At 33.8% G+C, this 13,997-nt stretch overlaps 1 protein-coding gene across 3 annotated transcripts; it reads left to right on the top strand.

The window, feature by feature from the left end:
• Nucleotides 1–7,847: 7,847 nt before the first annotated feature.
• Nucleotides 7,848–12,951, top strand: LOC132740456 (E3 SUMO-protein ligase KIAA1586-like). 3 transcript variants are annotated; one of them, XM_060728356.1, is made up of 6 exons: nucleotides 10,365–10,472; nucleotides 10,953–11,090; nucleotides 11,305–11,584; nucleotides 11,694–11,822; nucleotides 12,127–12,348; nucleotides 12,725–12,951. In XM_060728356.1, the coding sequence occupies exons 2-6, from the start codon at nucleotides 10,999–11,001 to the stop codon at nucleotides 12,857–12,859; spliced, it is 858 nt and encodes a 285-aa protein (XP_060584339.1). In that variant the 5' UTR covers nucleotides 10,365–10,472; nucleotides 10,953–10,998; the 3' UTR covers nucleotides 12,860–12,951. The 3 variants fall into 3 exon arrangements, with proteins under 3 accessions (XP_060584340.1, XP_060584339.1, XP_060584338.1); XM_060728357.1 differs by lacking the exons at nucleotides 11,305–11,584; nucleotides 11,694–11,822; nucleotides 12,127–12,348; nucleotides 12,725–12,951 and adding exons at nucleotides 7,848–9,254; nucleotides 9,499–9,645; nucleotides 9,788–10,056 and having other exon boundaries at nucleotides 10,354–10,472; nucleotides 10,953–11,294; XM_060728355.1 differs by lacking the exon at nucleotides 10,365–10,472 and having other exon boundaries at nucleotides 10,735–11,090.
• The last annotated feature ends 1,046 nt before the right edge of the window (nucleotides 12,952–13,997 follow it).

The raw sequence follows: 13,997 nt of genomic DNA on the forward strand, positions 1-13,997 counted from the left end.
CAATCACGTCTGGTCTAAAGATAATGTATATATTATATCATTGAAAATTCATTCAATGCAGAATCACGTAACACTGGAAAAAGAAGAAACTTCCCCGATGACTTTGGTGCCTGGCATGCCAGCTAAGGGCCACCCCCTACGTCCCATTACATTTAATTAGGGAATAATGGCCTGAAATAAACATACACCAGAAATGATTTATAATGTTTTAAGAAATAATCTAAGGGGAGAGTCAAATATTGTCCGTTGGAGCCCAAGCCCGAAAAAGCCATGAACACCCACAGGAACTATACAGTTTTCAAAAAGGACCAGACATATAAAAAGAAATTGACATGGCTTGGTGACAATGGTATCCGAAGCGATTGTGCTATTGTCGAAAATGTAGGCCATTTTCCCGGACTGTGCCCTTAAAACTCAACGGACAGTGAAGCTGAATAGAATACCACAAGTAATTACCGAAATTAAAGACTTGACGTGAAAAATTAAACCTCACCAGATCATAGGAAGTTCTGACTGGCCCGACGGAATTACGACACATAAAGCAGTACACGGCACGACATAAAGAAGACAATAGACAGACATAAAAACAAATTTGTGGACCAAATACGGTCCTTAAGAAACAAAGTGACGGAAAAAGACCAAGATCGGTCATTAGGACTAGTAGACGACTGACATTGTTTACCGACAAAAAGACTTTGGAAATGTGTCGCTCTGGAAAAACAGTCTAAGTGTAGATAAAATATTTACGTTATGTAAAATGCGTGTCACTGTTACCTGCTTTAAACAGCTTTTGAAAGAGTTAGAGCAGTTGACATGTCAGGATTTAGTTAAAGCTGTAGTATAACCGTATTAGAAACGCAATTTGCCATGTTGGTGACTTTAGTTTACAACCACTTCGACTGTCGGGGGGGGACCAATTGACAAAAACAAAATTACTTTGAAGGGTCAGAAATTATCATTCGGAACATACAAAAATGGTTACCTCGACGGACAGACTGGTGTAGTCATAGCCCCTAAGATGGGATGCAAGCTATGTCAGCGCAAACAAAACAAAAGAGAAATAAAACAATATATGAATTATTGTCAAATACACACCGCATTTCCTCTTGTATGAAGCCCAATATTGGGTTAATAGTATTTGACCTAGCTATATATATAGCATTATGATGAAAGTTACAGAAATAATTGTATTCAGATTGTTCAGAGGATAATTAAAAAATACTAAATACTAAAAAAATACTAATGCTTATGACTTGAAGAAATAATTATAAAAGGCTATATGAAAAAGAATTATGTCACACATACAAATTCACGCCGAATTTTCACTTGTATGGAGCTCCACTTGTGTGGAACTATTTGGCTTAACAAAATTTGAAAGTTTCATAAATTACTTAAATTTTTTTTCTTAAGATTTATATTGTTTAATAATGTATACATGTATAGTTACTGAAATGTGTCTATCGCAGTAAGTGCATTGCTCTGAAATACACACCTCATTTCCTGTAGATTTAATGCCCCATGGTAGTATCGAATAGACAATTTTTTGCAGTCTAAAAAAATAACTTCACAACTATGTCATTAATTAATGTTTATACATCTTTATTCGTGTCTTTTATACATTTTTCTTTACAAAGTCAATGCTTTACCATCTTTTTGCATGTTTTAACTTACTAAACTTACTAAATTATGATCTTATTCCTTCGTGCTTTGTCCAGTACAGGTAGGCGTCCAAAACTTTTCGTGTTACACATTAATATTGGACGATGAACCGTGTAGTGTAAGTAGCTTGTATCACCACAGAACTTCTATCCAACTAAAGAATTAAGTAAAATGTAACCTCTTATAACTGAAATAAATGAAAGGAATGCAACGCATTTCCGCCGCCTTTGACGCATTTTACAGAATTTTATGAATAGAACAATAATTGGTTAAAAACAAGTGAGTCTACGCAATACAGAAAAACATGTACATACATTTAGCTGACATCTTCATTGTATGTTCGTAGCTTTTCAGTAAGTTTAACTTTTCAAAATCATGTTATAGAGAAAATTCGTTAATCTATTTAATACAAAAGCGGCTATATTTGTCTATATATTTTTCACTTATAGAAACATTTCAGACCCCTGTGGTATAATAAAAATCAAATAAAAAATAAGAAAATACAATTTTATTCCATATCATCTAAAATTCACACTAATGAATATTTAAACACGACATTTTACATAAAATAAAATCTCATGCTTTTGTTTTACTCAAATTGGTTTTTTGTTTGTTTGTTTTGGGTTTTACGTCACATCGACACAGTATAGGTCATATCGCGACGTTCCAGCTTTACTGGTGGAGGAAGACCTCAGGTGCCCTTCCGTGCATTATTTCAGGCACGAACGGGCACCTGAGTAGAACCACCGACGTTCCGTAAGCTAGCTAGATAGCTTCCTCACATGAAAGAATCCAAAGTCCCTGTCGGGATTCGAACCCACAGCGGTGAGGGGCAAGTGGTTTGAAGTCAACGACCTTAACCACACTCAAATTGGTAAAATCTCAGATGTAAAATGTATTAATTCTTGGTAGAGCTATTAAACTTGCTTTAATATATATTAACTGTGTAAAAATTGTGTTGCACGAGACTTTCGTGCATCAACTCGCTTGAATAGGCGAATTAGAAAATAATTGATGTATACTACATGCATGTTGGCCCATCATTTTGTGTATATGACTGTGTTCATGTATATACTTGGTCATACTCGGAAACATGAAAATTGAATGCTACAAACATCTGATCATTCAAGAGGCTACCTATGGGGTATTTGCAAAATATAATAAGTAAAGCATTAACATTGTACATTTCTAGCACAAAACTACATTATTTCTATTTCTTTGAAATATTATTTTACACCATCTTCTACATGTGATCTTCAAAATACTCTTTTACATATGTATGTGAAATTTACAATATAAATTTTCTTGAGTATTTTATCTATCGGACGAAGATTTCTTTTTTTTGTGTTTTAGTAAATTATTATTGCGTCATTCATTACATTAAATAAAGTGTAATATATGTAATATATGACAAACATTTATGCTAAAAGAAAACTCTCTTTATATTATAAAAGCATTTCTGCACTCTACGGGCACTGAAATGAACTTTATTTTAGTTGTTGTCTCTTGCGAAGTTCAATTTCAAATCAACAGAAGAAAGTTCATTATTTTTTCCAGCAGCACAATATTTTTTCTTCTTTGAGCGTCAAATGTCATAAACCTGGTCATATTACTGTCTTTTTGTAACATGTTCTCTTTCGTAAATGCTGACCACGCCATTTTACTTGAGGAACTGAACAAAAGTTGGTATTTTTTATAGATTGAAGATGGCTGTGAAGTACTGTATATATCACTGCGGTATACCGTACCCCGGATATTGCTCGATATAATGAGGACTTTCATCCCATTTCGCGACTTTGAACGAGGAAAGAAGGTAAGTTCATTGACGATATTAAGTCATTTTGAATTGGTTTGATATAAATTTTATAGCAAAACAAATACTTCGATAATTTCTCTAGTTACTGAGACCCCAAAAATGTTGAGAAATAGCTTTGAAATGTAATGATCTTTGCTCACGTGATAAATGAGCTCGGATCAGTTAAATTTGATGTTTTTCTGCATATACTTCCTCAAAAGAAAAGCTTGAATCGAGTGAAATGTGTTAATGATGATAATGTATATGTTTTTAAATGTTCAATCAACAATAGAACCTCAGATGACAGTGCATTTTTAGAATAAATACACCTGTCAGTGTACCGAGTATTGCGTTGGAGTTGCCCGCCGGTGTCACGAGTATTGCCTTTAGTGTAACGAGTATTGGTTATTAATATCGAGTAAATACAAGTAGTAAACACAGAGTGTTTACAACATTTAATCTTAAATATATCTTATTGTGTATACTTATTTACACTATATGTGCAGAATAGGCAGAGTTCGGAGGTACTTTACTGGAAACATCTGCAAATAATCCAGATTTTCTGATGATGAAAAATCTCAGTCAAACGTACCCAGCAATTTTCTGTGTTTAAAAGGTTCTCGTTGCTATCGAAGGAACAACATTTCCAGACTTTGTTAATAATTATTGCATATCTTACTTTAAATAGTAAAAAAATGCATCCAAAGTGCATGTATGCTGCCTCAAGATTGTCAATAGTAGACGGTATTGAGGAAGTGTGTCACGGTTCAAAACTGTTCACTAATTCCCGGGACCATCGGAATACCGTACCGCGGCTCGAGATCTACCGACTGAGCTATCCCGCCTCTTACACATTATCACCCCGAAATAATGAACAATTCTGAACCGTGACATGTGCCAATATCTGATATAAACCGACTTCCTACTATGCCAAAAATCCATATAAAGGTAAATTTCGGTCATTTTGCACCTGCACTCTAGCAACGGCAGACCGTCTGCACGTGAAAATGGTTACGTCATTAGCAACGAGTTACCGTATGTACAGCTCAAAAACCGAATAATGGATTTTAATAAGATTACAAGAAAAGCATTGATGCAAAGCATCAAAGGGCGTCCAAGCAAGATATGCAGCAGGTGCAGATGAACTAGTAGATATATAATGACAAGATATTATTATAAACTGTTCAATGGTTCATTGGTTTTTACCAGAATTGTATATCACTTATGAATGAACGAACGAAAGACATTGTTCATTATTTATAACTTTGATTGGCATGCTAGAAATTAGAATACTACTTGCTATTTCTTTATGATCGTGGTTATTAATAGCAACGGATATACATGTATACAATCATTTATAATCCATATGAGTAACGCATGATCAACACCACACTTGTGTAATTGTCCCTTATTATGTTATCGCTATTAGCGAAGACCCCCTCTTAAGCTATCTGTTCACACTTAGTAACAATATGACACTTGTTATATTACCATGTTGAGCATAAATGTTTATTATACACTAATTGTAATATCTTTTTTAATAAAAAATACAGATTTTATGAATATTGTTTTCTTTTCTTTTTTGTGTTTTATGCACTACTTTAATACTGAGTTTTTACGTTTACTACTATTTTAAGAATTCAATTGTCATAATGACCGATGATTATAAGTCAAAACTCAACAGGAAAAAGTCAGTAAATTATGGTTAAACTTTCAATATATAATATTGTTTATTCTTAAACCATATACATGTATATACATTTGTATTTTTCTTTATCATTTTTTAAATTATCAATCAATTGAATAATTCATAAAATCTGATTTGTAACTTTGAATAATTCCTCAGCATCTTTACTAAACACGAATAACAAATTAAATAAAATGTTTCAAAGTTGATAGTGTCATATTAATGCCATAAAAATGTACATTTTTTCTCAATTATTGTACATATTTATTGTTTTTATCTCATATAGATAAAATAAAACATGCGATTTGTGTTGTTGGTTTTTTTTTTCGAATTGTATGTTTATGTATAATAATAATCAATAAATTTGAGAGTTGATCTATTTTTATTAATTATTGTAACCAAACTAAGTGACAAACATTCATTTTGAAAAAAAGCTTATTTATCTGTAAAATATTTGTTCTGTTCTGTAACGATATCAAACATCTACTCCAAAACCGGAAGAGACCGGACAATAAACGTGTGGTACTATTCGCCGGTCGTCAAAATAGACCAGGAGAGACCGGGAATTACCGACAAGAGTACATCCCTCTATAAATAGATTTTCGGAATATTTAGGTCATCAACTCAACATTCTATTTACAGCTTTCGGAATAACATACCATAATTACCCACTGTGTACTACAAAATGATAAATAAAAATACCCCGAAGAGCGCGATTTATTGACGGAAAAGGTTAATTAATTTGAAAATGTTTGCATTGCAAAATTCTCCAGTTCGCTATTCATTGTAAGTAATAATCAAGCACCCTCATACCGATCGGAATGATCGGCTTTTATTATGAACAACTATAAAGGCTCGAGAAGTTGCTGTCGCCCTTTCACAAAATCTGATTTCATTACATAAAAGGGCGCCGCGCTTCGGCGCGGACGCCAATGATTAAGGACAGCAGATGCAATAAAAAGGTTATGTTCCTTATAACCTTTCACTTCATAAAGGCGTGTTTTGAAGGCTTCACACCACACCCTTTTGAGGCCTCAAATAGTGTAAAACCCCAATAAAGAGGTACATCAAGGGGTACCACAGGGGGGATGTGCCCCTTCTGTTAAGGGGTTTGAAGTGGGACAGTAGCCCCTCTAATCGCCGAGATTTGGGACTTGTGTGGGCGGGGGTATAATGGCCTCAGATCGATTTAAAGATGCCGTGTATTCAACGCCGAAAAGCCTTAAACTTTATCTCAATCAATTGAGAAGTTGCTGCACTTGAAATCAGTTATTACGGAAAAGAAAACAACGCAAAATAGAGATTTTTTTTTGCAATTTTGAGACGTCCTCTCGTTGCCATGGTAACTGGAAATTTGAAATTGAGCATGCTATTCCACAGGCTATGGTCCAGCCAACATTTGTGCCGAGCTTGATCAGTATTGAAGCATTTTTTACAGTTTCATAGCAGTTTGAACTTGTAACAGGAGGCTTAATTCAATGAAAACAGCCATTTTTCGCAATATCCTCCGATACCGGCATACTTGGACGGCATAAGCCCGCGGGCCAATATTTTACTAAGTGTGTCGATATGTTTCTTAAGGCAAACTTGCCCTGTAAAAACCTATTATTAATGTCATCAAAATTTGTTTTGTATTCTTCTTCTTTTCAGAAACACATTTTCTTGAGACATGTATTTAAATATTTTGATGGTTCTACCTGCTCCCGACCCTGCTTGCGACCCTGCACACATTTTATTTCACCCACAGTGTGACTTTCAATCAAATTGGAAATTAAATCTCTGTATTTGCCCGTAGAAAAAGAACAGTAATAACACTGAAAATGCATTGTTGAATCTGAAATATTTGAATAAATATCATATCAACAGTACATTATCAGCGAAATAAGATGGAATCGATAAACAGACGTAAAAATAGACAAAAATAATAGACAAAAATATCGATTTTCCATACTAATGTGCTCATTCTGTTTTGCAATACACTATACACTTAAATTGGGCTATTTTGCAATACTCTGTACACTTAAAATCAATACTCGGTACACTTTCTTGTATCTTTTTTGGCCTGTATCTTTTTGTACTTCCACACTTTTTGCCTGAAATTTGGACAAAGCATACTTGGATTGTGAATAAAAAAATTGCTCGATTCAATTTTTTTTTTAAAATTGGTTATAAAATAATTTCTAACGATTCTACAGTATCGCGGTCAGTTTTTTCTAGTGAGCAGCGGATCGTTTAGGGGTAGTTTAATCAATTTCACAAATACCTGTAATACTTTTATGTCTTTTAGAGCTACAAAAATACCTCTAGATATATAAAACCCGTTTAGATAAATGAAATAGCCATTAGTTTGGAAAAAATCGTTGCTGAACTTACCTTCGTTCCCCGTTCAAAGTCGCGAAATGGGATGAAAGTCCTCATAATATTGAGCAATATCCGGGGAACGGTATACCGCAGTGTATATCGTTCTCTTCAATGTTTGTTTAGTTCAAAAGTTAACAGGTTGTGAAGTTAGGCTGTGTCACATTTTCAAACTGTCATCCCTCCTCGTTTGAAAAATCTTACATCCAAGGGAATCTGAAAAAAATAAAATGAGAGGGACACTATAATACTTACATCCAAGGGAATCTGAAAAAAATAAAATGAGAGGGACACTATAATGTCGTATTAATACCTATGTTATTATATAATATCGTATAAATACAGTCTGCGAAAAATACGCAAAGCCCGAGCCCGAGTCTAGTAAAAAATCATTCGGGCTAGCTAAAAAGGCAGGGCACATAGTCCGACGGTCTTGCATTGTTTGGGAAACCGAAATGATTATAAATAGCATTTTAAACACAATGACTGGGAGGGATATAACATATTGATTTTCTTCGAGGTATTGACACGGGATTTTCCAATATACGTCCGATACTATTTATAACCGCCGAGAGGGGTATAGCATATTGATTTTTTTCGGGGTATTGACACTGGTATTTCCAAAACGCCAGAGGGGTAAGCTTATTGAAATAATGCATAGACATTTTAAGCCAATCAAATACCGCGTTATTAAAATGTCAAAATGGCGCACATTTTGAAGTGGACGCCGGGCTCTAAGCCAGGAAAACGTTTAAAGATTGAAGAAAGCACAACAACACCGAAAAAGGAATATGAAAAGAAAAGGATACGAAGTTTTCAAAGCCATTGGAGGGTGGGGAGGGAATGGTTGAAATTTGAAAACGGAAGAATGTATTGTGAAGTGTGTGAAGGGAACGGTGACATCAACAATAATTTTGTGGTCGGATGTACTAATTTCAAGCTTGAAGCGGTTGTCTCGCATAACAAGTCAAAGTGCCACACACAGTCAGTTCTTAAAATTCAGAAACCGATTTCAGAGAGTGACACTTTGAAAACCAAGAGTGGAAGGCTCTTCTCCAGTTAAAACAGGCAGAAAGATCTAAGCTAACTGTGTTGTTTAAGAATGCACATGCTGTAGCTAAACACAATTTGTCTTTCAAGACTTACAATGTACTTTGTGCCCTTGACAAAAGCAAAGGAATTGATATAGGCAATACATATTTGAATGACAAATCTTGTGCAGATTTTATTTAACACATTGCTTCAACAGAATATTCAAATACAAAACAGTTGTTTCAGAATTCACCTTTTGTTAGCTTCTCTTGTGATGGTACCTCCGATTTTACAGGTGACGAGTACGAAAGTTTATTCTTAAAAACATCAAACATTGGGAAAATAACAGAAAGATTTGTAAGCGTAGGTTAGTACAATTGCAAAGAAATAATACATGTTATAATAAAAATTATTTAAATATTTTCAGTGAATGAATAAACTACAGGAACTAAAATATAAATGCAGACTAATGGTAATGTAATTTTAAAGAATATTATCCTAACTAAAATGAACAGTTCTTGGAAATAAATCTAGATTTTGTTAATGCATGACATGTGCTCAAATGATGTAATTTATACATGTTTACAGGAACACCCACATCATCTACTGGAAAAGACATCTTCGACTACATTGATTCAAGCTTAAAAAACCTAGATGATGGCAGTGAGACTTACTGGAATAAAATTGCTGGCTTCTGCTCTGATGGTGCGTCAAACATGCAAGGTAACCATGATGATTTAATACAGTAAATATCAAGGTACAAGCAGTCAAAAATCACATGAAACAGACATGTAGTAATAAAGTATTATAAACTTGTGTTTGCTCAAAGGCTAGAATAAATTCCAAATAAAAGGTAACGCAACTTGTACAGAACTGTCTATGCTTATTTGTCAGTGACTGCTTAATGATGTGATTTCTTTACCCAAAATGGAAATTTTGAAGTTAATAAAATCTTTATTTATTTCAGGTAAAAACATGGGTGTTGCAGCATTTGTGAGGCAACAAAATAGGGAGACATTGGTGATGCACTGTATGGCTCATCGTGTTGAGCTTGCTTACAAAGATGCAGTAAAAAAGTTGAAGCTATACGACAAAGCAGTAACATTGCTATTAGGTAATTTAAACTTATCAATACTTTTAAATTGAATGGTGACATTTATTTGCTCCCAACATAATTAACTGTTATCTTTGACAATTATATTTATCAAGTCATAATAATGCCTATGAAAGTTTTCTATGAAGTTTTTATATTTCAGGACTGTATTACTTGTACAGGAAAAGTCCAAAGATGAAGCAGGAGCTCAAGCGGTCATTCAGTATCTTAGATAAAAGGGTGGTACTGCCAACAAGGATAGGAGGAACCAGATGGTTGCCACATATCTATCGGGCTATTTCTGTTTTTTTGAAAGGTTATCAAGCTTTCAAGCTTCATTTGGAAACCTCGTCGCATAAAAATCCGAAAGCTGATGGACTTGCAAGAATCCTCCTTGATGCTTCTGTGTTTGTTTTCATTCTGGATCTTAAGGTATATTTTGAAAGTGATGTTTTTTATTTTAAGTACCCAAACATAAAATTAAAAGTTAATTTTTAGATATAACAAAATAAACTGTATTTCATCAATTTTGAAATAAACTTGTTACCTCTTCAGTCTTGACTTCTGAAAATCATTTCAGTTTACTATGTCACTATGTGTGCAGTATTTTTCATGCTAATTTCTCATTCAGCTTATACTCCAGAAAATAGCTTGCATAGAGCAATGCAGTCTATGGACATGCTTAGTCTTACCAAGTCTGTATATTACCATTTTTATGTTTAACTTCAGGTCATTCTTCAGCCCTTGATAAAACTATCATTGATGTTACAAGAAAGATCATCGACTCTTGCGGACAACTTCTACATATTACAAGCAACCACAGATGCTCTTATGCATATGAAAAGCAAGTAAGTGTATTTGAAATTATTTTATAGCACTCAACTTTTGTTGCATAGCAATACAATAATTCAGTGTTGATTATTTTCCAAATGCTTTTGGCTTATGGCTTTCTTGATTATATTCCTGCACATTTGAACTTGAACTATGCATTATTCTACAAGAACACATTCAAGTATTTTTTATATGCCCATCTTTACTTTCATTAAAGTACATATTATCATTTAACAGTTTAGATGAGGAGGTAATTCAAGTATGCAGATCACAGATGTATTAACAACAACAAAATTACATGAAAATTGCAAACCTTGTTTGATTGAGTCTGTACATGTTGTAAACAAGAACAAGGATTAAATTCTATTTTTTAAATGTAGAAATCAGAATATTTTAGGCAATTGATAGGTCATCGTCATATAACAACTACATTTTTAAGGTTTCCTTCCAGATTTGAGAAAATGTTATTTCAAAATGTGATATAACTTTTATTACAGGGTATGGTGAGGAAGAAGTAATAGCTGCTTTTTCAGAAGCTTTTCAATGACTCTTCGCAATGGTGGTCTTAGTGAAGATTGCACTGAAGACAGTATCTTACAAGAGTGGGTCTTCTTGAAGTCACTTGTGTACAACAGGTAATTCTAGTTATTTCAAAGGATATATACATTCCCATTGCCTTCAAAGTGTGATAAAGAAGTAGATACCATTTAAACAATTTAAAACCAATAAATAATACTATTGCAAAAACATAACACAACAAGACTTTGGAATGAAGATTGATCAGAAAAAAAGTTACATTATTTTAACAGCAACATTTCTGCATTGTAATACAGCTTCATCTTTTTACAGGTATGGTGATCAAATGTCTCACCCTGGCAAGATTTTGTGGGAGGAAGTTCTAAGTAGTTTTCCCAATGAATATAAGAACATCAGGCTTATAATAGATTTGCTCCTATGTCTTCCGGCAACAAGTGTAAGCAATGAAACATGCTTTTCCTTGAGTAAACTGACAAAAACGAAACGAAGGGGACACATGAAAACTGGTAGTCTAAGTGACCTGCTAACACTTGAATTAAGCAGCCCAAAGATTGGTTTGTTCGACCCAAGTGATGCCATTGACCATTGGATGGTAGGTTTTGGAATTTAACAATTATTATCCCTCTCATTTTGTAATGTCCTTTAAAAAATTGATCAATACTTATAAAAGATCAAGTAAATTCCTATGATTTTATTTTCAGATAACCCCATCTGGACGCCGAAGGAAATTATGCTATAAAAGACGTGTTGCTACTGAAACTGGGACATCACAATCGGCAGCTCCCAAAGAACAATTGACACAGGGGGAATTTTTGATTGCAACCAAAATGGTAACCTCCTTTTTCAAAAAATAATATTGATTGATAATAACTGTCAATGATTTTAAGATTTTGAATTTACTGGCCAAATTCCAGTTTTAATTCTACTATATATTTAACTTAATTTACGTAAAATTTACACTGGCCCGAACTTATTTACACTGGCCATGTGCAATTGAGCCAGGGCTAAATTTGATAATGTAATAAGAGGACCAATTTAATTAAGTATATAAAATTACATAGAAGTATATCCATGATTAGATTTACATTCTAAATTTACATATAAAAAAGTAATAAAACTGTTATTTCTTTTAAGCAACAGCCAGCCATCCCAAAGGAGCAAGAGTCTGAATTACTCTCTGATAATCCAACAGAGGAGTCTGTTCTTGTAGAGCAGGAGCCTCCAAACCTATCAGAGGAGACTCCTCCCACCTTGTCAGATCTAGATGCATGTATTATAGAGCAAGAGCAAGATTCTGATATCAACACAGACAAACCTTTAGAAAGTTTTGCTCCAGAACAAGTATTTGCTGAAGAGGTATATTGCTACTTTTTGAAACATTTTTCATGAAGTTGTTAATTGTTTACTAATACTTTTAAAAAAAAACAAGCAACCAGAATTCAGCTCTTTACCTTTACAACCCATGTTCAATTTTATACTGCAGTCTTACTGTCTAGACTAACCATATTTTGTATTTTGATAATGAAATCACTTAAAACTTTAAATAATAATTATAAATTGACTGTTCCGATTTCAAAGAAAAGCTATCCATTTCACAAGTTTGCCATGTTAGCTTAGGTTTGAATTTTAATATACTTATAATATTAAAAAGTAAAACATTTGTGTTGTTTTGAAAAATTTTATTCTTATTTAATAACAATGAATTTCACTTTATTTTCCGTAATATTTTCAGCATCATAACCACGGGGAATGTTCTGACAGAGACAGCGACTCGGATTATGATTCTGGTATAGATGAAGATGAGCCTATGGAAATGAGTCAACAAGAAGTTGAAAGAAATCTATTATCTTTCAGTGTAGAATATTAGAAATAAATGTTATTCAACTGACAAAGCTTTTTATCAATTTCTTCACAATATATATAAATTTGAAAACCTGGCCAAATTATGAAAAATTTTGTATGAATTGTCGGGCTACCTAAAATTTGTTCGGGCTATGTGATATTTTAATGGACCAAGCCCGAATGTCTTTGTCCATAAAAAGTTTTTCGTGCAGACTGTAAATACCTATGTTACTACATATAGAAACAAAATCTAGGGTAATTCAGTGCCAGTATGGCAAGATCGAGGCCATTATGCAATTTCGAACGCCTTGCAGAATTTTGTACTTTACAACAGCAGGTGTCAAGTGCTGTGTGGCAGCCGTAAAAAGTTGCCCCGTACTTCACTTCAGTGTTGTTATATTTTCTGGTCCTTCGGGATCATTGATGCCAGCACTATAAAGTGTTGAGAATTGAGTACCGCTCAAGCCGGTGCTAGGGGGTGTGAGGGATGTTGCACTTATTCATTATCCCTCATGTACAGACTCAATCAAACCGAGTCTGCAATTCTCATGTAATTTTGTTGTGATTAATGCTTCCGAAGGATCACTTTGTTTCCAGAATTTGCTAATCGGCATTATTGTTCCATAATGGGCGAGTGAATGAGAGTTGCAAAATGACGTTATCAGCTCTCAGTGCTGTCGTTGAATGAACTGTAGTCACTTGCATGCAAAAATTAGATGACATAATCAATCGCAATAATCAAAGCTTAACATTGAAGATTTATAAACCGAGGGATCACTTTGTTTCCGGATTTTTTTGACATCCGATCCGCTCTTAAAAGCACACAGGATCTTAAGAAAAAAACTGGCACAAAACGTTATTCTAACTTAAAATTATGAAGATCATTTATCAATATAAACAACAATAAAACAACATTTTCCATATTTATTTTGTGTTATCATGTTTTCTAAGTTAATCGGATTGCAATTTTATTTTTTCTCCAGTTGGTAAAATCCTCGATGTAAATTTATGTATACAGTACTGTATGCGTGTAAAATTCTGGAAACAAAGTGATCCCTCGGAAGCATTAATCACAACAAAATTACATAAGAATTGCAGGCTCGGTTTGATTGAGTCTGTACATGAGAGATACTGAATAAGTGCAACATCCCACACGCCCCTTA

The sequence above is a fragment of the Ruditapes philippinarum genome, unplaced genomic scaffold (genome assembly GCF_026571515.1).
Source record: "Ruditapes philippinarum isolate M1 unplaced genomic scaffold, ASM2657151v2 ctg1461_1_1_1_1, whole genome shotgun sequence".
Taxonomy (NCBI): Eukaryota; Metazoa; Mollusca; class Bivalvia; order Venerida; family Veneridae; genus Ruditapes; species Ruditapes philippinarum.

What these genes read in the sequence shown, in the direction of transcription:
- LOC132740456 (XM_060728356.1), top strand. Translation starts at nt 10,999, where the DNA reads ATGACTCTTCGCAATGGTGGTCTTAGTGAAGATTGCACTGAAGACAGT. An exon ending in AAGTCACTTGTGTACAACAG is followed by an intron (nt 11,091 to 11,304) that starts GTAATTCTAGTT and finishes ATCTTTTTACAG; the next exon opens with GTATGGTGATCAAATGTCTC. An exon ending in ATGCCATTGACCATTGGATG is followed by an intron (nt 11,585 to 11,693) that starts GTAGGTTTTGGA and finishes TTTTATTTTCAG; the next exon opens with ATAACCCCATCTGGACGCCG.